Source organism: Somniosus microcephalus, unplaced genomic scaffold (genome assembly GCF_052327205.1).
Source record: "Somniosus microcephalus isolate GS21.2 unplaced genomic scaffold, FLI_Smic_1.0 unresolved_chr1, whole genome shotgun sequence".
Lineage (NCBI taxonomy): Eukaryota > Metazoa > Chordata > Chondrichthyes > Squaliformes > Somniosidae > Somniosus > Somniosus microcephalus.
The window spans coordinates 118,296,295-118,322,572 of NW_028225179.1; the positions used below are offsets into that span (position 1 = coordinate 118,296,295).

At 46.2% G+C, this 26,278-nt stretch overlaps 1 protein-coding gene across 1 annotated transcript in view; it reads right to left on the bottom strand.

Moving 5' to 3' along the window:
- Window positions 1-206: 206 nt before the first annotated feature.
- LOC147095740 (ras/Rap GTPase-activating protein SynGAP-like) overlaps window positions 207-26,278 on the bottom strand; it is a 756,836-nt gene continuing 730,764 nt past the window's right edge. The window contains exon 17 of the mRNA XM_085974793.1: window positions 207-879. Within this exon, the coding sequence (XP_085830919.1) occupies window positions 796-879 (84 nt within the window). The 3' untranslated portion in view covers window positions 207-795. The remainder of the gene's footprint in view (window positions 880-26,278) is intronic.

Consider the following 26,278-nt stretch of genomic DNA (forward strand, 5'->3'; position numbering starts at 1 on the left):
TCTTGAAAATAATGGATACCCGGGAGTGAGTTATGGGCTGGAATCTAATTGAGAGGTTCGGATGGTTTAGATATAGAATAATGGATACCTGGGAGTGAGTTACAGGCTGGAATCTAATTGAGAGTTCAGATGGTTTATATATAGAATAATGGATACCTGGGAGTGAGTTACAGGCTGGAAAGACCACGACTGCAAGACAGAGAGAGTAAAAGGTTAGGTTTTTGCTTTATTAAAGGTCATTCTGTCACCACACCCCCATACAACACAACAACAGAAGCATCAGATAGCATCCCTGGTGTCACGGCAACCAGGAATATATGTTAAACTATGTACAGTACATATCGTTATGTTATTTACAATACAAACAACATTCTCTTAATTACACGTGTGGGGAGAAAAAATTCAACATATATACACATTTATATACGTATAAATATTTTGATTTTTATGGGGTTAGGAGGGGGATTAATTACAAAGTCGGCATTTAAAATGGATAAATCGAGGACCTGAAAAATTAACGCTTTTGTTTTCTCCTTGTTAAATATATACACAGAACAACATAAACCGGTACAATCACTTCCTCCAACATTATTCTGGCAGTGGTTACTATAGCAACAGAGATTATAGTCACATGATACAAACGTCAAATCATGTTGAGCCATGCCTGTGGTTTTTTTTTGTTTTGAATTTTAAAACGTTATTTATTTATGTATGGCTATCGATTGTCGACTCAGAACTGCGTCGATATTGAAGTTATTTCCTTTCCGTTTTTTGAGTTTTGTGTTTTGTCTATGGCTATCGGAATGCCCCGTAAGTCAACGGGAGAAAGCGGCTATGATTCCGGGCTGATCTTCCGCCTCTGCGCCTCATTTCTGAAGGCTATGGATCGAAAGACGGGCGAGTGTGAATCGGTCGTGTTAAGAAAATATAAACCACCTCCGCCCACCCCCCAACATTAACGCCAAACAAATTATAAATAAACAGAGGTGTGTATCTGTGCGTGTGTAGCTGGGTGGGGGGGGGGGGGAGGGAGGGGGGGCGGGGGGGAGGGGAGGGGAAGCGGTGGGGGGTGGGTGTTGTTTACAGGAGGCAAGCCGGTGGGATCTTAATTGGACCGTAGAATCCAGGCCCCCTCTACCCTCCCCATCAAATGCCTTTTGACGCCCTGAGAGGCACCGTTTACTCGACACCATAATATTTCGAATTGTTTTTCTATCAGTGCTAAGGGGGAGAGCATTGATGGCGGGTGAATTTGGACACGGGTGACTTACTCGCTATACGCCCCATCCGATATTCAGTTCCGTCGAATTTGACGGCACTGAATATCAGGCGGGTGGTATATAACAGGCGGCAAATACGATTCCGCATGTTTTGCATCCCTGCCTAGTGCAATTTAACCGTCCCCCGATATCTGTAGCCCAAGAAGAACTGTTATGGACTATCGACTTGCTTCAGGCAGCTCCTATATATCCCCGGGAGCGAACACCTTCCCCCCACCCTCCATTGCCCGTGGTCTAGCCTAACCCTTGCTCTGTGACGCATTCCCCTCTTTCGAAACGTAATTTTAACCTAACTCGCGGGCGGGAATCCCACAGGATCGGGTGGGACGCCAGTTCTATACCCTGCCCAATCAGTGGAGCGTAAAATCGGGCGGGACGCAAATCCAGCGTTGTTACTGATCCCTGCCAGTTTCCCGCCTGGGCGGGTTAGTTTAAAATTGCCCCCATTACGCGCCAGCTGATCTCTCCGCGATTGAGCAAAACCTTTCCTAGGCGTGGCTTGAAGGACACCGTACCCGCTTCAACGGCGGTCGTGCATCTGCCCTCCTCCATTCCCTGGCGGTCGCCAGTTCCGATCCCTAAACCAACTTCTCAAGGGCAACTCGGGATGGGGGGCAAATGCCGGCCTTGCCAGCGATGCCCACATCATAAGAACCATTTTTTTAAAGTCCTCATGTGTGAGCCTAAACTGCGAGTGAACCAAAAGGCCAAATTTCACCTAAATTGATCAGAAAAAGCTGATTTCTCAATTTTAACATAATCCACAATCTCAAGGGGAAAACCTGGGATCTCTCTGTCAGGATTTTCCCAAACTTGGGATCTGCTGTCAGGATTTTCCTAAACTTGGGATCTGCTGTCAGGAATTTCCAAAACTTGGGATCTGCTGTCAGGATTTTCCTAAACTTGGGATCTGCTGTCAGGATTTTCCTAATCTTGGGATCTGCTTTCAAGATTTCTCCCTAAACGTGCCAACTTTGAGATGAACTGATTGCCATCGGCACAGGTTCAAGGGCACATAAGAGAAAAAGGGGAGGCTGTGCAGGCTTGGGCGACGTCACTAAGGTTGCCAACTCTGATTGAACATATTCCAGGAGGATTCATCACACGACCTTCGGCCTCCAACCGGCCCCGCCCCTGTCATTGATCAACTGACATGTCCGTCCTCCCAATGCCCCGCCCTCCCACGGCCAATTGGAAAGCGAACAGACCCTTCGTTACCTGATTAGATGATTCTTGACTCTCAGTCAAACAGCCCCGTCGCCAATATTATCAGAACTAATAAACAAAAGTGTTCAAAGAAAGCGAAAAAAATATGTTTTAATGCCCCTATGATTTTTCTCTTGGGGGGGGGTTTGTTCTCAGCAGTGTCCTGGAGATTACTCTTCAATTCCAGGAGACTCCAGGACAATCCTGGAGGGTTGGCAACCCTAGACACCTCCCTGCTTACCATCACCTCAACCCCAATAAACATCTAAACAGGAACTGGATTGAACTCGGGTGTCAAGTGTGGTAGGGGAGTGCAAAACTCTTCTCATTTTAATTTCCACAAATTGCTACTCAGTCATTCCTCTTCCTCTTAGCAGAGAGGTCAATGACCAGGGGACATAATCTTAAAGTAATGGGTGGAAGGATTAGAGGGGAGTTGAGGAGACATTTTTTCACCCAGAGGGTGGCAGGGGTCTGGAACTCACTGCCTGAAAGGGTGGTAGAGGCAAGAACCCTCATCACATTTAAAAAGTATTTGGATATGCACTTGAAGTGCTGTTAACTGCAAGGCTACGGACCAAGAGCTGGAAAGTGGGATTAGGCTGGTCAGCTCTTTTTCAGGCCGGCACAGGCACAATGGGCCAAATTGCCTCCTTCTGTGCCGTAAACTTCTATGATTCTGGTCTGAACACACTGTGCTCACTTATTTCACTTAAGGGGCCATCATTTTCTCCCTCTTCACCAAGAATTAAAGGTAATAGGCAAGGTTTCCTTGGGTCTGGGCCCAGGCGCTTGGGCCCACTGGATATCGGGCGAGTCAAGTGGAGTAAAGGAATTTGGCTGATTCTCCTCAAGGGAAATGCCCCCCTGGTAGGCCGGAGCATTCATCCAGTTGTCCTTCTGATGCGGGCGACTACACAGCACTTTCACCAGAGGAATAAGGAACATCCGGGGCAAATTTTGGGTGCTAAGAGAAGTGAACAAAGGAAACAGTGGGCCCCACCGGCAGCGAATGCTTTAAGAACCAAGCCCTAAATTTGAACGCTGCCTTCTAAGGGCCAGCCAGCAGCACAGGGCTTGTTGATTGTCAGTCGCAGTTATTTATTCCTTGTCAAGGTAGCTCAGTGCTGTGATTCGATGGAAATGAGGGAATATTTGACGGAATGCATTCGCACGGGAAGCGCGATCTGTCTGCCGGTTGGGAAATCTGTGACCTCATCACTTGAAACACGCGTGCAGGCACGTGGGCATGGTCAGAACAGTGATGTTATTGCGATGTGTCAAAGGTCAGCGCACAGGTGTGTACCCAAGGCGCTTATAGTGGGGGAGGGGAGGGGGAAATCACAGATGCTCATTTGTACGTTCCCTCCTCACATTCTACCAGCACTCTCAACTCTTGCTTTACCCCTGTCCTCCCCTGAGGGCACTGACTCCTGCTGGGACACTGATCCAAGAGCACACAACAGCCCCCCGCCACCCTATGAGAAGGGGAAGGGTTACTGTTGACTATCACGATACTAACTGAGCCAGGTTGGATGGAAGGGGAGAGGGAGAGGGAGAGGGTTTGTAAGGCTCAGCTCGTAGTGCTTTAAAGTAGAGACTCCCTGTTGTCTCCCACCAGCCCCCTACGCCCCCTTGCCCAGAGAATTTTGAGATTGTTGACGCAATTTTATATCCCGCCACCCCTCGTTCCAGTTGTACGTATCGGCCAGAAACCTGTCAACTTTGCCCTTCCGGTCAATGAGTGATGGTCAAACAGATGAAATTGCCGGTCCCTATCGCGGCACATCAGTAGGAACTGAAACCGCAGAGAGAGTTTGGATTCCGTTAACACTTTGAGATCCAGACCAAGGTACTTGCGGTATTTATTTGGTACAGCGCCATCACCATGAGCTTCCCAGCTTGCAAGCCATAACTTTGTATGTATGTATTGGGGGTCCAAGGAAGGGGGTGTGGATACCATTAGTTTGGTGTTTTTGGAACAGGTGGGGGCAGTTGGAGAGGTGGTGGGAGGGGACTGCGTACCAGTGCCAGGTCATTCTCCTACTAAATGGGAAGGGGTGTGGCTAGGGTTGCCAACCCCCCAGGACTGTCCTGGAGTCTCTGGGAATGAAAGATTAATCTCGTTGCTGTGAGCAATCTGGGAGTAAAATCATAGGAGCATTAAAATGATTTTTTTTCATTTTTTTTGAACACTTCAATTTATTAGTTATAAAAATATCGAAGATGGGGGAGAAAAAAGGCTGTTTGACTGGGCAGGGTGGGGTTGGCGGCCATGTGATCAAACCTCCAAGAATATGTACACCCAGAGCTGGCAACCCTGCGTGCAGACCAGAGCAACTAGAACGACCCCAAATTCAAGAACGAGTGAGCTAGGAGGAAGAGCTTAATCTTCCACAGCCTGGAGGAATATGGTTAAGGGGGAAGTCCGACTGAAAGCTAACAGATCTCCCGTGGCACTGCTCACTGTAGGTTGGAGGATACACTGCTTTATCCCAACAATGTTATACCATGTATAGCACAATGGTGCAGCTGTGTGTCACTTAGATTGTCACTTTAAGGCCACGAGGTGTAATTGCTCTGCCTGCCTCTGATCAATTAGAGGCAAACTACTCTTTCCAGATCCTCGGGTCAGTTATAAACTAACTGCTCTCTCCAGATCCTCGGGTCAATTAGAGACTAATTGCTCTTTCCAGATCCTCGGGTCAATTAGAGACTAATTGCTCTTTCCAGATCCTCGGGTCAATTAGAGACTAATTGCTCTTTCCAGATCCTCGGGTCAATTAGAGATTAGATGGGCTTTCTTTTTCAATAATTTTTTTTAAAAAAAGGAGTGGCTCATAAATTTGCATGTGTGTCGTTGTGGCAATTGAAGTCTGATAGACACTGTTCAAAACTTATAAAGGATCATGTGTGGCATTGCTCACAATTAGTTAGACAATATGCTGTTTTTATAAGGCCAGGAGTGTTATACCAGGTAGTGCAACAACGTGTTAGTCTGCTAAATGGAGCTGTCTTCCTTTAAATGTTCATTAAACAGAGGTGTAGGTCAATCAAGAGTTTTATTGTAGGGTGTTCAGGGAATTATTGCAGTTGGAATGTGCCTGGTAGTTTCAAAGCTGCAGCTTATGAGCAGCCAGCATTTTAAGATGGCTTTGCATCTGTGACACAGGTATGCTTAGTGGAATGTGACATCTGTCCATGCTGAAGGTACCATTTGGTTTTTTTTAAGCACTTTAAGAATAAGGCAGGTTGAGCAGGAATGGCATACACCAGTGCAAAGATCAGCCATCAGGAGGAACTATTTTGTAGAAACGGGGGGTGTTGTGTATGTAATATGTATGTTACTTTAAACCTATGGCCAGGGCAGCACTACTTTGTAGGGCGTAATGATACCGTAGTACCACTCCTGGCCATAGGGGTATAAATAGTACTGTGGGTACTGATCTCCCCTCAGTTCCCGCCTGTTGGTATGAAGTAAAGACCTAAGTTGAACCTTCCAAGCTGTCTCCTCATTATTGTATTAAGTATAGTCGCATACTTTATACTGGCGACGAGTTACGTTCGAACTCACCAGTACACGGTGCAACAAGGATCGGTAGCAGCTCAGAGAGAGAAGGAGAGAAGCTTCTTACCAGCCAGCCTGCGGAGTCCAGCGTCGACCGAAGGAGGCCGCCCAGTTCGGGAGGAGCGGCAGCAACGGAGCGAGAGAGAGAGGTTTCCAGCGGAGGCTGCAGCAGCTGAGAGAAGAGGCTGAACAGGCGCTCCAGACACGGGGCAAAAGTCCACCCAGGGCCAGGTAAACTGCAATCTGTCCCGGGGAACGCGAGCTGCAAGGGCCAGAACGGGCAGGCAATCTGGGGAACAAACGGAGCCACAAGGACTAGCGGGCCACGAGAGGGGAAGGTCGTTGTAATAGCGGCGGTGGCAATAACGGGAGCTGCAAGAAAAAAAAAATAACGACGCTGGAGAGAGGTCGTTGACAGCAGAGGGAGAAAAGGCGGGAAAAGCGCCATCTAGTGGACAAAGGGGAAAAGTTTTTCTCCTCAGTTTAACATTTAAAAAAAACAGCACCATCTAGTGGACAAAAGGGGAAAAGTTTTTCTCTTCAGCAGTTTAAAATAAAAACAAACGCCATCTAGTGGAAAAAGGCGGGAAAACCTCTTCAGCAGTTTTAAAAATGTCCAGAGGAGCTTGGTTGTCAGAATTTGTTGCGGACACAGAAGAATGGGACGCATATGTCGAAAGGCATGAGCTTTATTGCGTAGTAAACAAGGTGAAAGATGACGAAAAGGCAGCAACCTTATTCAATTCTATGGGGGCAAAAACATACGGTCTGCTGAGGAATCTTCTTACTCCAGAAAAGCCAGCAGACAAAACGTATGCCCAAATTGTTGATACGTTAAAGGAACATTTAAACCCTAAGCCACCATTTATAGCGGAAAGGTACCGCTTCTACAGACGCGACCAAAGGAATGACGAGTCGCAGGCAGCCTATTTGGCTGAGCTCAGACGGTTGTCCAAACATTGCCAGTTTGGAGCCTTTTTGGCGGAAGCGATCAGAGACAGATTTGTCTGTGGCATGTTAAATGAGAGTACATGAAAACGGTTGCTGGCCAAGAAACAGCTCAGCCTAGATCAGGCGATGGAAATAGCATCGGTACATGAAGCAGCAGCACAGGGTGCTGCTCAAATACGACAAAACACAACCGGCTATGACACCCATGAGGTGACATTTCACAAAGGTAAATGCTACCGTTGTGGCAAAACCACCCACGACCAAAGTAATTGTTGGTTTCGTGATAAAATATGCCGGCAGTGTGGGAAAAAGGGGCATATAGCGAAAGTTTGTCGGTCGGGTACGAAACCCAATAGTGGGGGCAATCCGAGCAGTACCAAGGCAAGGACAAAAATACATAAGATATCTGACAGTAGCTCAGACGAGTCACAGGAAGGCACAAAAGCAGAGCCTGAAGGTCTGGGATGTCTCAAGTTATATGGTGTAGACAAAACGGAGGACCACAGCATGTGGGTTAAAATGAAGGTAGCAGGAGTCGAAGTTAATATGGAGCTGGACACGGGTTCAGCCCTATCAGTAATTAATGAACAAGATTATAACAGGCTGTTCAAACGCATTCCCTTAAAGGATACCGAAATCAAATTAAAAACATATACGGGACAAAAAGTTTACCCGAAGGGAAAAATGCAAGTAACAGTTAAATACAACGGCAGAAAAGTGCCAGGACTTTATTTATACGTCCTACCAAACGGTGGACCACCACTTTTGGGTAGGGAATGGATAAGAAAAATCCATTTCGACTGGAAGTCGATACACGAGTTAAAAGTAGAAACCACCAAGGATGATACAACCATTACAAGCAGGCTGTCGAAACTATTGGCAAAAACGCCAGAGGTGTTCCAACAAGGGCTGGGGACCTTAAAGGACATTAGAGCAAAAATAACTATTGCTCAAGACGCAAACCCCAAGTTTTGTAAGGCCAGACCGGTGCCTTACGCCATTCGGTCAGCTGTGGAAGCAGAACTGGATGCCTTAGAGAGTGCAGGTGTCCTTACAAAGATTGAGTGGAGTGAGTGGGCCACGCCCATCGTCCCAGTTCTAAAGAAATCTGCAAATAACACGCCGGGGGAACCAAAGAAGGTTCGCATTTGCGGGGATTTTAAGATAACTATTAACCCAGTCCTGCACACGGTACAGTATCCGCTGCCGCGGATAGAGGACATATTCGCATCGTTAGCTGGGGGTAGACACTTTATGAAGATTGACCTTTGTCAAGCTTATTTACAGATGGAGGTGGAGCAGGACTCGAAAAAGCTCCTAACGATTAACACACACAAGGGATTGTACCAGTACAATCGCCTGGTATTTGGTGTGGCGTCCGCCCCAGCAATATGGCAGAGGACCATGGAACAGGTCCTACAGGGCATTCCAGGAACGCAGTGCTACCTGGATGACATCCTGGTGACAGGACAAACGGATAACGACCACCTCGCTAACCTGGAGCGAGTACTTCTGCGGTTGCAACAATATGGACTCAGGGCGAACAAGCAGAAATGTGAGTTTTTCCAGGAACGTATCTCGTACTGTGGTCACATTATAGATAAGGAAGGCCTGCATAAGTCCCTGGAAAAGATCAAGGCAGTAGTGAAGGCCCCGCCCCCTGAGAATGTATCTCAGTTACGATCATTCTTAGGCCTTATAAACTATTACCATAAGTTCCTCCCAAACTTATCGTCCATTTTACATCCACTAAATTCATTGCTGCAAAAGGGAGTCTCCTGGAATTGGGACGAAGCGTGTGAGGCTGCTTTTAAAAAGGGTAAACAACTCATTACATCAAAGGAAGTGCTCGCACACTTTGACCCAAAAATGCCAATGAGGTTGGCATGTGACGCCTCCCCGTATGGTATAGGGGCAGTGTTGTCACACAAATTTCCCAATGGGACGGAGAGGCCAATAGCATTTGCCTCAAGGTCGTTAACTACAGCCAAAAGAAACTACGCGCAAATCGACAGGGAGGCCCTCAGTCTGGTGTGGGGTGTAAAAAAATTCCACCACTATCTACATGGGCAACGTTTCACACTACTGACGGATCATCAACCGTTGGTGTCCATATTTAATCCAACAAAAGGGGTGCCCCTGATGACGGCCCAAAGGCTACAGAGATGGTCACTGTTCTTAGGAGCACACCAGTACCTTATCGAATATAAGGGTACCAAACAGCATGGCAATGCGGATGGCCTGTCGCGGCTACCATTGCCTGCCGAGATCGAAGAGATAGTACAGGACCCCGTGGAAATATATCATACGGCTGTTATGGAACACTTGCCCATCACCAGCCAATGTATCGAGCGGGAAACACAGAACGACCCGACACTGGCAAGGGTTTACGAATTGACCGTGAAAGGCTGGCCGGCGCAGGGTGATGCATCACTGCCGGCGTTTTCGGCAAGGAAAGACCAGTTGTCTGTCTGCCGGGGCACATTGATGTGCGGAGCCAGGGTGGTGGTCCCTCAAAAATTACAACATAAAGTGTTGCGGGACTTACATGAAGGTCATCTGGGGGGTGTCAAAATGAAAAGCCTCGCCAGAGCCTACGTCTGGTGGCCCGGCATTGACAGGGACATCGAGGAAGTAGCAAAAGCATGCCAAGGGTGCCAGATGGTACAGAACGTACCACCCCAAGCCCCACTACATCCGTGGGAGTGGCCCTCAACGCCGTGGCAAAGGATCCACGTGGACTTCGCTGGGCCCTTCCTGGATGCGATGTTCCTTATTGTAGTGAACGCCCACTCAAAATGGCCAGAGGTCATAAAGATGTCATCAACGACAGCCGAAAAGACGGTCGCAGCCTTAAGGACCATTTTTGCCCGAAACGGGGTGCCCGAGCAAGTCTGTTCGGACAATGGGCCACAATTTGCGGCAGAAGAATTTCAAGCATTCCTAAAAAGGAATGGAGTGCGACATTATACGTCCGCACCATATCATCCGGCTACAAATGGGCTGGCAGAGCGATTTGTACAGACTTTTAAATAGGCCATCAAGGCGATGGGGGAGGAAAGGTTGCCACTACAACACAAGGTGGACAATTTCCTATTCGCGTACCGTAATGCTGCACATATGGTGACCAACCAGGCCCCCGCCGTCATGTTCTTTAATAGAAGGTTAAGGTCGCGCCTCGAATTGCTCAGACCAAACATCCGGAGAGATGTGGAAAACCGAGTATTTCGTAGGGCTCCTGACAGACAGACACGGAGCTTCGAGGTGGGGCAGCAAGTGTTGGCCCGTGATTATAGAAATGAAAAGTGGCGGTCTGGTATGATAAAGGCCCGCCAGGGACCCTTGATGTACACAGTGGATACAGGGGATGGCATAATCAGACGACATGCTGATCAACTTGTGGAGTTCAGAAACCCAACTGATTCACTACCTCAAACGTCTCAGCACATTGTTCCAGCGGAATCACGGCCCAGCTCGTCGCTACAGATGTCTCAGGATTGCGAGGAGTTCTTCACTCCAGTGAGCTCCACGGCACAGGATGTGCCATCCGACACCGATGACTCCAGCGATGAAGTGGTGACGGAAGTACCGCCGCCTACACCGAGACCGACTAGAGAAAGACGTTATCCTAGTCGAGACAGGAGGCCTCCTCAGAGACTGAATCTATAACATGTTTCTTTTTATATATATATATAGGTAGACAACTCTGATGTAAATATGTTATGTATGTTGTGTTACCAAATGTTATTAGCCCTAGTTATAGTGCATCTGTTGATTTAATTGCACGGGTACGTTTTAATTAAAAGGGGAGGAATGTTGTGTATGTAATATGTATGTTACTTTAAACCTATGGCCAGGGCAGCACTACTTTGTAGGGCATAGTGATACCGTAGTACCACTCCTGGCCACAGGGGTATAAATAGTACTGTGGGTACTGATCTCCCCTCAGTTCCCGCCTGTTGGTATGAAGTAAAGACCTAAGTTGAACCTTCCAAGCTGTCTCCTCATTATTGTATTAAGTATAGTCACATACTTTACAGGGGGGGGGTGAAGTGTCTGGAATAATTCTCCAAAGTGAATTGCAGAGGTGCAGAATTTAAGGCGGCGATGCACATCTGGATGGCAGGTTGTGATAGTGGGACTAGAAGAGGGATGGGGCTTACAGTGGGGACTGGTCTCTTGCCATGTTGTCATACCCATAAGCTGGGCGAGCGCAATCCCACTGCTGCCTCCGTGCCACCAGCTTTTATTGCAACAGCACGTCCCACAGTTCTGAGGAAAATGCTGTCATCAAAGTGACCGCCAATGTGAACGCCATTTTGGTTTTTCTGATACAACCCACAGATTCGTCAGCATGGTACCGGGGCTAATAGGGGTTAAATCATGAGGACAGGTTGCATAGACTAGGCTTGTATTCCCTTGAGTATAGAAGATTAAGGGGTGATCTAATCGAGGTGTTTAAGATGATTAAAGGAGTTGATCGGGTAGATAGGAGAGAAACTACTTCCTCTGGTGGGGGTAGTCCAGAATAAGGGGGGCATAACCTTAAAATTAGAGCTCGGCCGTTCAGAGATGATGTCAGGAAGCATCTCTTCACACGAAGGTGAGTGGAGATCTGGCACTTGCTCCCCCAAAAGGTTGTTGAGGCTGGGGGGAGGGGGTGTCAATTAAAAATTTCAAAACTGAGATTGATAGACTTTTGTTGAGTAATGGTATCAAGGGATATGGAGCAAAGGCGGGTAAATGGGGTTGAGGTACAGATCAGCCGCGATCTAATGAAAAGGCAGAACAGGCTCGAGGGGCTGAAAGGAATCCACCTATTCCGATGTTCCTGACCCTGAGAACTGTCTACACTTTGAACAAAATGGGGCCCCATTTATATCTGACTTGCAAGCAAAGAATTTCCAGTGAAGGCGATGGTCCTTTTATATTTGAAGTTTGAGGATTTATTTATATGGGGTGGGTGGGGTTGGCGGGAGCAAAAAATGCTTTAACTGATGTCCTGGTGGCTTTTCCATGCATTTTAAGGGTTGTATTTGTTTGTTTCAGTTGATTAATGGTCTAATTCCCCGCACTCCCACCACCGCCGCAGTGAATGCATTTCTTTATGCTGTTTAAAATATCCCGGCATTTTCCTGCGTTCAAAATTTTTTTTTAATTTTGAAAAAAGAACAAAACACCGAACAACAACGCTCACAGAACGAATCAAACGTCGCGACTGAATGACCCTACCTTACTGGTGAACTGTGTGTCGCTATGGCGATACTCGCGAATTAACGATGTTTCCCCACCCACCCCCCACTCCCCCTGTGACGGGATTGTGCACGCTTAAGTCGCTGTGATATCCTACACTTAACCGCCTCTCGGGGGGGTAAATGGTTTAACGTTAAGAAAAAAATTAAATAATAAGTTGGTTAAATACATTCTCAGTGACCAGCAGCCAATGGTAACCTCTACGCGAGCAAGTGTCACGCTCAAAGAGACGGGGAAATAAGGCAAGCAATTCCCAGTTTCGGGATCCTCGAGGGCATGGCTCCAATTTGATTGGAGGGGTGCAGCAAATTGGCTGCTTCCAACATCCTCGCCTCCACCAACCCCGCCCCCTCCCCCCATCACCTGGTAAGATTCACGGCCAAAATGGAACGGATTCTATTGTAAGATTCGCGTGCGAAATTTGCGGCTAAACGATGCAGAACTGCATCTCGTTCTTGGAGGAACTTCCCTCCCCCACCCACTTTCTTTTTCTCCTCTCTCTGCCGTGCCACCTCTCTTGAAAGCACCAACTGATCCTGGGCTAGCAGGGACGCTCCAATACCTCTTGCAAGTGGCCATTCATCATGTGAGAGCCCAGATAGTCAGTGCAGGCTATTTGAACGCAAGGGGCAGGGGACGCAATCATTGCCGAGTTTACCTCTTGGCCCCATCCAACACCCACGCTTTCTAATAGGTGTCAGCTGTGGCACAGTGTGTAGCACTCTCACCTCTGAATCAGAATATTGTGGGTTCAAGCCCCACTCCAGAGACCTCAGCATGTAACCCAGGCTGACAGTGCAGCAGTGAGGGAGTGGTGTGCTGTCGGAGGTGCTGTCTTTCGGATTAAGACGTTAAACCAAGGCCCTGTCTGCCCTCTCGGGTGGATGTAAAAGATCCCACAGCACTATTTCGAAGAAGAGCAGGGAAGTTATCCCTGGTGTCCTGGGCCAATATTTATCCCTCAACCAATATCACTAAACCAGATTATCTGGTCATTATCACATTGCTCTTTGTGGGACCTTGCTGTGCGCAAATTGGCTGCCGCGTTTCCTACATTGCAACAGTGACTACACTCTAAAAGTACTTAATTGGCTATAAAGCTCTTTGGGACATCCTGAGGTCGTGAAAGGTGCCGTATAAATACAAGTATTTCTTTCTTTAGGTGTCACCAGCGACCAATACCAGGAACCCTGACATTTTCCTTTCCATCCCTACTCTAGGGCCCAACTCTCACTGCTTACCCCGGGTTGGTGCAGACCAGGGGTCATACCTGGGCCATTGCTCATCTTTAAGGCTTAATGACGAGCTCACTGAGCCATCAAGAGAAACCATCTGAAGGGACCGAACAGTTCAGAGTTTATGACCCAGAGACCGATTGGATCTGACCAGATTCACTGCGCCAGACGACACATACTGACTTCAAAAAACATAACGCAAAATTGGTGTTTTGTTACGCGAACCATATCCTTTCATCTGTGAATGCACAACCTATGAAAGAGGTAACTTTACTCTAACTCGCCGGGCGGGAATCCCATGGGGTCGGATGGAACGTCGGTTTTACAGCCTGCCCAAAATTAAATCTCGGTTGACTTCAACAGAGAGTAAAATCGGGGCGGGGTGTAAAACTAGCGTTGTACCCGATCCCATCCGTTTCCCAATGGGTGGGTTAGGCCAAAATTGGCCCCAAAGTGAATCAGCCGGAAAGAAATACAGAATGAGAGAGTGAGTGAGAGGGAGAGAGAGCGAGTAAGACACAGAGAGAAAGAGGCGTAGCTGTTCCTTTGCCCAGAAATGGGCAGTATCGAATCAGCGGCCCATTTTGCGCCCCATCCGATATTCAGTTCTGTTGAAGTCAATGAATTTCAGGCAGGGAATATAGCAGGCGGCCAATTCTGTATCGCCCATTTTGCACTCCCGCCCAAGATGAGCGTCTACCATAGAGAATGTGAGAGACGGAGAGCGCGAGACAGAGAGAGAGAGAGAGACCACAAGCGAGAGTGCGCTAGAACAGGTGGGAGAGAAAAACAGGACATTCAGATAGTAACAACTCAAATTTGAACAAGGGTAGAGGGAGTGGAACAACAGGACAGGACCAATTCACGATCTCCACAGTCCTGATCTACACACTGCTAAATCCCACTCCATTTCACAATTTTAAAACAGACTCTGATGCCGTAGGTACCCAGTGGATACTCAAATACCACTGGGTGAATTCTCTACTGCTTAAAGGTGATGGATGCCAGTGTAAAGCGCTGCAATGATTATAATCTTTATGTCCTCAGTGTCAAACACTCCCAGGTCAGGTACAGCACGGGTTAGATACAGAGTAAAGCTCCCTCTACACTGTCCCATCAAACACTCCCAGGTCAGGTACAGCACGGGTTAGATACAGAGTAAAGCTCCCTCTACACTGTCCCATCAAACACTCCCAGGGCAGGTACAGCACGGGTTAGATACAGAGTAAAGCTCTCTCTACACTGTCCCATCAAACACTCCCAGGGCAGGTACAGCACGGGTTAGATACAGGGCAAAGTTCCCTCTACACTGTCCCATCCAACACTCGCAGGTCATGTACAGCAGAGGTTAGATCAGAATAAAGCTCCCTCTTCACTGTCCCATCAACACTCCTTGGACAGGTACAACACAGCGTAGATACAGAGTAAAGCTCCCTCTACACAGACAACACTCCCAGGTCAGGTATGGTATATAGACAGAAAGTAAACCTCCCTCTACACTGTCCTGTAAACTCTACTAGGTCAGATACACCACGGGTTAGATACAGAGTAAAGCTCTCTCTACACTGTCCCATCAAACACTCCCAGGGCAGGTACAGCACGGGTTAGATACAGGGCAAAGTTCCCTCTACACTGTCCCATCCAACACTCGCAGGTCATGTACAGCAGAGGTTAGATCAGAATAAAGCCCCCTCTTCACTGTCCCATCAACACTCCTTGGACAGGTACAACACAGCGTAGATACAGAGTAAAGCTCCCTCTACACAGACAACACTCCCAGGTCAGGTATGGTATATAGGCAGAAAGTAAACCTCCCTCTACACTGTCCTGTAAACTCTACTAGGTCAGATACACCACGAGTTAGATACAGCATATGTGCCATATACACGGCAGGTCGAACACATCCAAATCAGATACAGCACGAGTTAAAAACAGAGCAATGCTCCCTCTACAATGACGCATCATACACTCTCAGGTCACGTACAGCACAGAGTAGATACAGAGTAAAGCTCCCTCGACACTGTCCCATCAAACACTCCCAGGGCAGGTACAGCACGGGTTAAATACAGAGTAAATCTCCCTCCACATTGTCCCATCAAACACTGCCAGGGCAGGTACTGCACTAGATTAATACAGGGTAACGCTCCCTGTATCGTTCCCAATCACCTTCAGGTCAGGTACAGCATGGGTTAGATCAGAATAAAGCTCCCTCTACACTGACTCTTCAAACACTCCCAGGTCACGTACAGCACGGAATAGATACAAAGGAAAGCGCCCTCTGTACTGCAGATCAAAGACTTCCAGGTCAGGTACAGCATGGGATATTATACAGAGTAAATTTCCCTTATCACCATCTCAACAACAACAACTTACATTTACATAGTGCATTTAACGTAGTAAAATGTCCCAAGGTGCTTAACAAGAGCGATATCAATAAAAAACACTTTTGATACCGAGCCACAGAAGGAGGTATCAGGACAGATTGTAAGAGCTTATATAAGTACGTAAAAAGGGAGAGAATAGCAAAAGCAGGCATTGGTCCCTTAGAGGCTGAGACAGGAGAAATTATATTGGGGAACAAGGTAATGGCAGAGAACAAGTATTTTGTATCTGTCCTCACAGCAGAAGATACAAAAGTTATACCAAAAATAGTGGGGAACCAAATGGCTAATGAGATTGAGGAACTTAAAGTAATTAATGTCAGTAGAGAAAAAGTGTTTGAGAAACTAATGAGGCTAAAAGCCGACAAATCCCCTGGACCTTTTGGCCTGCATCCCAGGGTTCTAAAAGAGGTGGCTGCAGAGATAGTGGATGCATTGGTTGTAATCGTCCAAAATTCCCAAGATTCTGAAACGGTCCCAGCGGATTGAAAGGTAGAAAATGTAACCCCCGTTATTCAAGAAAGGAGGGAGAGAGGAAAATGGGGAACTACAGGCTAGTTAGCCTGACATCAGTCGTTGGGAAAAATGCTGGAATCCATTATTAAGGAAGTGGTAACAGGGCACTTAGAAAATCATAATATGATTAGGCAGAGTAACATGGTTTTATGAAAGGGAAATCATGTTTGACAAATTTATTCATTTTTTGAGGATATAACTAGCAGGGCAGATAAAGGGGAACCAGTGGATGTAATATATTTGGCTTTCCAAAAGGCATTCAATAAGGTGCCACATAAAAGGCTGTTGCACAAGATAAGGGGGGAGAAATTCAGTGTCGCCCCATTTGGGGCGCAATTATTGGCCAGGCGCAAAGATTAGCGCTGGGCGCAAAGATTTGTGCCTGGCGCTAATCGTCGCCTCTGACTGCAAACTTGGCTTTTATCGCCCCTGGAGGTTATTGGAGCGCTAAATCAGGCGCTACACACCTGTCTTAAGGCGCAAAGGCCGAGGAGTGAGGCGCTACCTCAGAGCGCTGGTGAAGCAAGGAAGGGCAAATCAAAATGAACCTGCAAAGTGCTACTCAGTATTCAAAACTCCTTCACACAGCGTTGAATCTCTCCAGAAGTCTCTCTCTCTCTCTCTCAGAATGCGTGGTGCAAAAATGTCACCGACAAAAAAAGGCAGGAAGCGGCTGCCTTTAAATAGCGCTCCCCTAGCCCCTTTCTGACAGCATAACGCTCCCCTCAACCTGTCGTTGCTAGCAGCTGGCGGTAAGGCAGGGGGCGCCACTCAATATCCGGTCCGGGGTGCTAACGGGGCGTTGCGCGCTCGACTGATGTCACGATCTGCAGGCGCAGGAGATCGTGGCGGTAGTGTTTAGCGCTGCCGCAAAATGTCTAGTTAATTTCGCAAGCGGGGCAAACATCGCTGCGCCCGGGCGCTAGTTGCTTTGCGCCCCAATTGGCCCCCTCTTAAGGCGCTAACGGGAGGTGCAACCAACTGAATTTTTCCCCCAAGATCTCACGGGGTTGGGGGTAATATAATAGCATGGATAGAGGATTGGTTAATGGACAGAAAACAGAGAATAGGAATAAATAGATCATTTTCAGGTTGGCAGGCTGTAACTACTGGGGTGCTGCAAGGATCAGTGCTTGGGCCTCAACTATTTACAATATATATTAATGACTTAGATGAAAGGGCTGAGTGTAATGTATCCAAGTTTGCTGATGATACAGAGCTAGGTGGGAACGTAACCTGTGAGGAGGACACAAAGAGCCTGCAAAGGAATGTCGACAGGTTAAGTGAGTGGGCAGTAAGGTGGCAGATGGAGTATAATGTGCAATGTGACGTTATTCACTTTGGTAGGAAGAATAGAAAAACAGAATATTTTTTAAATAGTGAGAAACTATTAAATGTTGGTGTTCGGAGAGATTTAGGTGTCCTAGTACAAGAAACACAGAAAGCTAGCATGCAGGTACAGCAAGCAATTAGGAAAGCAAATGACATGTTGGCCTTTAGTGCAAGGGGGTTGGAGTATAAGAGTAAGGAAGTCTTGCTACAATTGTACAGGGCCTTGGCGAGACCACACCTGGAGTACTGTGCACAGTTTTGGTCTCCTTATCTAAGGAAGGATATACTTGCCTTGGAGGCAGTGCAACGAAGGTTCACTAGATTGATTCCTGGGATGAGAGGGCTGTCCTATGATGAGAGATTGTGTAGAATGGGCCTATATTCTCTGGAGTTTAGAAGAATGAGAGGATCTCATTGAAACATACAAGATTCTGAAGGGGATTGACAGGGTAGATGCTGAGAGGTTGTTTCCCCTGGCTGGAGAGTCTAGAACTATGGGGACATAGTCTCAGGATAAGGGGTCGGCCATTTAAGACTCAGATGAGGAGGAAATTCTTCACTCAGAGGGTTGTGAATCTTTGGAATTTTCTACCACAAAGTGCTGTGGATGCCGAGTTGTTGAGTATATTCAAGTTGAGATCGATAGATTTTTGGACTCTAGGGGAATCAAGGGATATGGAGTTTGGGCAGGAAAGTGGAGTTGAGGTCGAAGATCAGCCATGAACTTATTGAATGGCGGAGCAGGCTTGAGGGGCCGTATGGCCTATTCCTGCTCCTAATTCTTATGTTCTTATGTTCTTTTGACAGATGATCAATAAAAGCTTGATCAAAGAGGCAGCTTTTAAGGAGCAGCTAAAAAGAGGAGATAGAGTTAGAGAGGCGGAGAGGCTTAGGGAGGGAATTCCAGAGCTCTGGGCCATGGCAGCTGAAAGCAAGGCTCCAATGGTGGAGCAATTAAAATCGGGGATTTATTAAAGGCTAAAATTGGAAGAGCGCAGAGATCTCAGAGGGTTGTGGGGCTGGAGGACGCTACAGAGATAGGGAGGGACGAAGCCATGGAGGTATTTGAAAACAATTATGAGGATTTTAAAATTGAGGCGTTGTCAGGCTGGGAGCAAGTGAAGGTCAGTGAGCACAAGGGTGATGGGTGAATGAGATTTGGAGCAAGTTAAGATAGGGAATAACAGAGTTTTGAATAAGCACAAGTTTATGTTGGGTGATGGATGGGAGGCCGGTCAGGAGAGCTTTGGAATAGTCAAGTCTAGGGAATCAAAGCTACAGCACGGGTTAGGATACAGTAAACACCCTCTGCACTGTCCCATCAAACACTCCCAGGTCAGGTACAGCACGGGTTAGATACAGAGTAAAGCGCCATTTACACTGTCCCATCAAACAATCCCAGGTCAGGTACAGCACGGGTTAGATACAGAGTAAAGCTCCCTCTACACTGTCCTATCAAATAGTCCCAGGTCAAGTACAGAATGAGTTAAATAATGGGTAAAGCATCCTCTACACTGTCCCATTCTGGGGCAGGTATAGCACAGGTTACATACAACGTAAAGTAGCCTCGATTCTATCCCATCACACACTCCCAGGGCAGGTACAGCACAGGTTAGATAGAGAGTAAAGCTCCCTCTACACTGTCCCATCAAACACTCCCAGGGCAGGTACAGCACGGGTTAGATACAGAGTAAAGCTCCCTCTGCACTGTCCCATCAAACACTCCCAGGGCAGGTATTGCATGGGTTAGATACAGAGTAAAGCTCCCTCTACACTGTCCCACCAAACGCTCCCAGGGCAGGTACAGCACGGGTTAGATACAGAGTAAAGCTCCCTCTACATTGTCCCATCAAACACTCCCAGGGCAGGTACAGCACGGGTTAGATACAGAGTAAATCTCCCTCTACACTGTCCCATCAAACACTCCCAGGTCAGGTACAGCACGGGTTAGATACGGAGTAAATCTCCCTCTCTACTGTCCCATCAAACACTCCCAGGGCAGGTACAGCACGGGTTAGATACAGAGTAAAGCTCCCTCTACACTGTCCCATCAAACACTCCCAGGGCAGGTACGGCATGGGTTAGATACAGAGTAAATCTCCCTCTACACTGTCCCATCAAACACTCCCAGGTCAGGTACAGCACGGGTTAGATACGGAGTAAATCTCCCTCTCTACTGTCCCATCAAACACTCCCAGGGCAGGTACAGCACGGGTTAGATACAGAGTAAAGCTCCCTCTGCACTGTCCATCAAACATTCCCAGGGCAGGTACAGCACGGGTTAGATACAGAGTAAAGCTCCCTCTACACTGTCCCATCAAACACTCCCAGGACAGGTACAGCACGGGTTAGATACAGAGTAAAGCTCCCTCTACACTGCCCCATCAAACACTCCCAGGGCAGGTACAGCACGGGTTAGATACAGAGTAAAGCTCCCTCTACACTGTCCCATCAAACACTCCCAGGGCAGGTACAGCACGGGTTAGATACAGAGTAAAGCTCCTTCTGCACTGTCCCATAAACAACAACAACAGGCATTTATATAGCACCTTTAACATTCTAAAACATCCCAAGGTGCTTCACAGAAGTGTTAGCAGACAAAATCTCAGACAATGGCTTCAGTCTTCCCAATATTTAATCGGAGGAAAATTCTGCTAATCCAATGCTGGATGTCGTGCAAGCGTCATGCCAAATCAGAGACAGTAGTGGAGTCAAGGGAGGTGGTGGTAAGGTAAAGCTGGGTGTTGTTAACACACATGTGGAATCTGACCTCTTGTCAGATGATATTGCTGAGGGCAGCATACAAATGAGAAATAGGAGGGGGCCAAGGATAGATCCTCGGGGGTCCCTAGCGGTAATATTGCAGGGGCAGAAAGAGAAGCCAATGCAGGTGATTCTCCGGGTACCACTTGATAAATAAGAATGGAACCAGGTGAGGGCAGTCCCAGTCAGCTGGACAACGGGGGAGAGGTGTTGGAGGAGGATGTTGTGGTCAACTGTGTCAAAGGCAGCAGAGGTGTTAAGCAGGATGAGGAAGGATAGTTTACTGTGTTCACAGTCACATAGAATGTCAGTTGTATTTTGATAAGAGCTGTTTCAGTACTGTGACACGGGTAGAAACCTGATTGCAGTGGTTCAAACATGGAGTTGCGGGAGAAATGGGCACGATTTGGGAGGTGACAACACGTTCAAGAACTTAGGAGAGGTGAAGGAGGTTGGAGATGGCCACTGGTTTACAAAGACTGAAGGGTCCAGGTGGGTTTTTAGAGGACATCAGGTACAGCTTGGGTTAAATACAGAGTAAAGCTCCCTCTACACTGTCCCATCAAACACTCCCAGGGCAGGTACAGCATTGGTTAGATACAGAGTAAAGCTCCCTCTACACCGTCCCATCAAACACTCCCAGGACAGGTACAGCACAGGTTAGATACAGAGTAAAGCTCCCTCTACACTGTCCCATCAAACACTCCCAGGGCAGGTACAGCATGGGTTAGATACAGAGTAAAGCTCGTTCCACACTGTCCCATCAAACACTCCCAGGGCAGGTACAGCACGGGTTAGATACAGAGTAAAGCTCCCTCTACACTGTCCCATCAAACACTCCCAGGGCAGGTACAGCATTGGTTAGATACAGAGTAAAGCTCCCTCTACACCGTCCCATCAAACACTCCCAGGGCAGGTACAGCACGGGTTAGATACAGAGTAAAGCTCCCTCTACACTGTCCCATCAAACACTCCCAGGGCAGGTACAGCACGGGTTAGATACAGAGTAAAGCTCCCTCTACACTGTCCTATCAAACACTCCCAGGGCAGGTACAGCATGGGTTAGATACAGAGTAAAGCTCGTTCCACACTGTCCCATCAAACACTCCCAGGGCAGGTACATCACGGGTTAGATACAGAGTAAAGCTCCCTCTACACTGTCCCATCAAACACTCCCAGGGCAGGTACAGCATTGGTTAGATACAGAGTAAAGCTCCCTCTACACTGTCCCATCAAACACTCCCAGGGCAGGTACAGCACGGGTTAGATACAGAGTAAAGCTCCCTCTACACTGTCCCATCAAACACTCCCAGGGCAGGTACAGCACGGGTTAGATACAGAGTAAAGCTCCCTCTACACTGTCCCATCAAACACTCCCAGGGCAGGTACAGCACGGGTTAGATACAGAGTAAAGCTCCCTCTACATTTTAATATACAAGGTCTTATTTCCCTATAATATATATGACGTCTGCAATTCATTATAATAAATACAGGAGTTGATATTCCCTCTAACATATACAGGGACTAACAATCCCCATCATATATACAGTGTCTGAAATTCCATTTCATAATCAGAGGTCTGATGTTCCTTACAATATAAAAGTAATGATATCCCCCATCATATATACAGGGACTACAATTTCCTATAACATATACAGTGTCTAATATTTCCTACAACATATACAGGATCCGTTATTCCATATAATATATACAGGGTCTGATATTCTGTATAATTTATACAGGGTCTGATATTCCCTATTATATATAGAGGGGCTGATGTTTTGTATAATATATACAGGGGCTGATATTCCCTATAATTTATACAGCATCTGATATTCCCTATAATATATACAGATTCTGATATTCCCTTTAATATATACAGGGTTGAATATTCCCTATAATATATACAGCATCTGATATTCCCTATAATATATACAGCGTCTGATATTCCCTATAATATACAGCATCTGATATTCCCTATACTATATACAGCATCTGATATTCCCTATAATATACAGCATCTGATATTCCCTATAATATACAGCATCTGATATTCCCTATAATATATACAGCGTCTGATATTCTGTATAAAATATACAGAGTCTGATATTCCCTATAATATACAGCATCTGATATTCCCTAAAATATATACAGCGTCTGAAGTTCCATATAAAATATACAGGGTCTGATATTCCCTATAATATATACAGCATCTGATATTCCCTATAATATATACAGTGTCTGATATTCCGTATAAAATATACAGGGTCTGATATTCTCTCTAATATATACAGCGTCTGATATTCCCGTTAATATATACAGGGTTGAATAATCCCTAATATATATATACAGCATCTGATATTCCCTATAATATACAACATCTGATATTCCCTATAATATATACAGTGTCTGATAGTCCTTATAATTTGACACAGCATCTGATATTCCTTATAATATATACAGATTCTGATATTCCCTATAATATATACAGGGTTGCATATTTCCTATAATATATACAGCATCTGATATTGCCTAAAGTATATACAGGGGCTGATATTCCCTATAATATATACAGGGTCAAATATTTCCTATAATATACGTAGGGGCAGATATTCCCTCTAATATATACAGTGGCTGATATTCCCTATAATACATACAAGGTCTGATATTTCCTATAAGATACGTAGGGGCTGATATTCCCTCTAATATATACAGGGGCTGATATTCCCTATAATATATACAAGGTCTGATATTTCTCACCATATATGTGCTATTCCCTGCAATATAAAGTGACCGACAGTGTCTGATAGTCCCTATAATTTATACAGCATCTGATATTCCTTATAATATTTCCTATAAGATACGCAGGGGCTGATATTCCCTAATATATACAGGGGCTGATATTCCCTATAATATATACAGGGTTGCATATTTCCTATAATATATACAGCATCTGATATTCCCTAAAGTATATACAGGATCTACAATTCCCTATAATATATACAGGGTCTGATATTTCCTATAATATACGCAGGGGCTGATATTCCCTATAATATATGCAGGAGCTGATATTCCCTATAATATATATACAGGGTCTGCTATTTCCATAATATATACAGGGTATGATATTCCCTATAATATATACAGGAGCTGACATTCCCCATCATCTATACAGGATCTACAATTCCCTATAATATATACAGGGTCTGATATTCCCTATAATATGTACAGGGTCTGCTTAATAAACCTGAAACCTTGAATGTTAATGGAGGGTAATATTGGACGGGGTGTAAACCCCTATCCAGTGGATTTTCTGCCCGGCGAGTTCGGTTAAAAATACTCCCATGAGTTAGAGTAAGAGTTGGTTGTTTTCAACACAAGAGAAGATTCAAGGGGCTGAAAATGCATGTAGAAATGGGGGCACAGCAGTGTAGTGGTTAAATTAGTGAACTGGTAATCCAGAGACCTAGACTAATTATCCAGAATATGTGTTCAAATCCCAACATGAGAATTTGAATTCAACTTTTAAAAATCTAGAAATGAAAAGCTGGCATCAGCTAAAGTGACCATGAAGCTGTTGGATTGTCATAGAAATCCAACTTGTTCGCTTACGTATTTTAGGGAAGGAAACCTGCCGTCCTTACCCAGTCTGGCCTATACGTGACTCCAACTCCAGCCTCACACAAACGTGGTTCAGTCATAACTGCCCTCAGAACTGGCCAGCGAGCCACTCAGTTGGGCGAATAGGGAATGAGCAGTAAATAGTGGCCTTGTCAGCAACGCCCACATCCCAAGAATAAGTATAATTTTTGTCTTGGAATTTCAGAAGAACCACAGAGTAGCAAAATAGCCACAGTCGTATCAATATGAGAGAAAGAGACAAGGTTTAGAGGCTAGAGGTGAGAGGGTGATCAGATGAATACCATTTTCTGGTATCCTGTCCAGGAGTGCGCGAGCTGTTAGAGAAGCCTACTAGGTATGGAAGCAATGTTCAAGCTTTGGTGAATTTGGCCATCATGGAGAATCGTCAAGAGCAAAAGATATCTCTGGCACAAAAGAAGATAACAGGCTTCTTGAAGAAAACTTGGATGAGATGAGGGAGTTACATTTGCATCAGAGGAGGCAGTGAAACGAAAAATATCAATTGAAGAAGGACCAAGGGAGAAATGGTAGAAGATGGTAGCTGCTGGTTGAAGTTGTGAGAAACATGAAGAAATATAGTGATTTATATAGAATGTACAGCACAGAAGTAGGCTATTCGGCCCAATCGAATTCAGCCCCACCGGTCTATGCTGGTGTTTATGCCCTACAAGAGCCTGTTCCCACCCCTCTTCATCTCACCCCATCAGCATAACCTTCTATTCCTTTCTCCTTCATGTGTTTATCTAGCTTCCCCTTAAATGCATCTATGCTATTCGCCTCAGGTACGCCTTGTGGTAGTGAGTTCCACATTCTCACCACTCTCCCAAATGCCCTATTGGATTTATTAGTGACTATCTTATATTTCTGGCCCTAGTTTTGGTCTCCCTCACATGAAGACATTTTGCCTTGCAAGAATTGGAAGAACGAGATTTTAATTTTTCCATTGAAGGTTCTGGCTGAAATGTACTGATTCAATTACCACCGTGGGGGAATAGGGGTTCATGCAGACTGAGAGCGTGAAAACTTAAGGAAGTTGATGAATCTAGAGTGGATTCATCAGCAAAAGAATGCACAGGGTTCAATGAGGAGATCACTGACGTGATGATGAGAGAAAGAGTGTCACAAGGTGAGCCCTTTAACAGTAGGGTAGATAGTGTGATTTGGGAGGGAATTACATAGCAATGAACAGAGCTTTGGTGTGACCATATTACGGTAATGTGTAGATCATATTACAGTCATTTTTTACCCATATTATGAGTTTGTTGACCATATTATGGCAATTTGTTTAGAAAGTGTATGCCACCATAAAGACTTTGGAGGTATGCAGAACGATAATGAATAAGGTGCCAAGGTATTCAAGAGGTGCATTCCAGAGGTACAAGTATAGGCAGCAAGAACTAAAACGGAACTGCAGTGATGAAAACCATGTTGGTAATCATTAATTGGGCCAGAACGTAACAAATTTAAAAGGTGACAACAGCTTCTATAGGAGATTAGATGTAAGACCAATCTGGGCGTCGCTAGCAAGGCCAGCGTTTATTGCCCATCCCTAGTTGCCCTTGAGAAGGTGGTGATGGGCCTTCTTCTTGAACCGCTGCAGTCCGTGTGGTGAAGATGCTCCCACAGTGCTGTTAGGTAGGGAGTTCCAGGATTTTGACACAGCAATGATGAAGGAACGGCCGATATATCTCCAAGTCAAGATGGTGTGTGACCTGGAGTGGAATTTGGAGGTGGTGGTGTTCCCATGCGCCTGCTGCCTTTGTCCTTCTAGGTGGAAGAGGTCGTGGGTTTGGGAGGTGCTGCCGAAGAAGCCTTGGCGAGTTGCTGCAGTGCATCTTGTAGCAGCCATGGTACGCTGGTGGTGAAGGGAGTGAATGTTTAAGGTGGTGGATGGGGTGCCAATCAAGTGCATGTAGGGTGCCAATCAAGTGGGCTGCTTTGTCCTGGATGGTGTCGAGCTTCTTGAGTGTTTTTGCAGCTGCACTCATCCAGGCAAGTGGAAAGTATTCCATCACACTCCTTACATGTGCCTTGAAGGTGGTGGAGAGGCTTTAGGGAAAGGGCAGGGGACTGGGACTAGCTGAAGTGCTCTTGCAGAGAGCCGGCATGGGATTGACAGGTCGAATGGCCTCCTTCTGTGCTGTAACCATT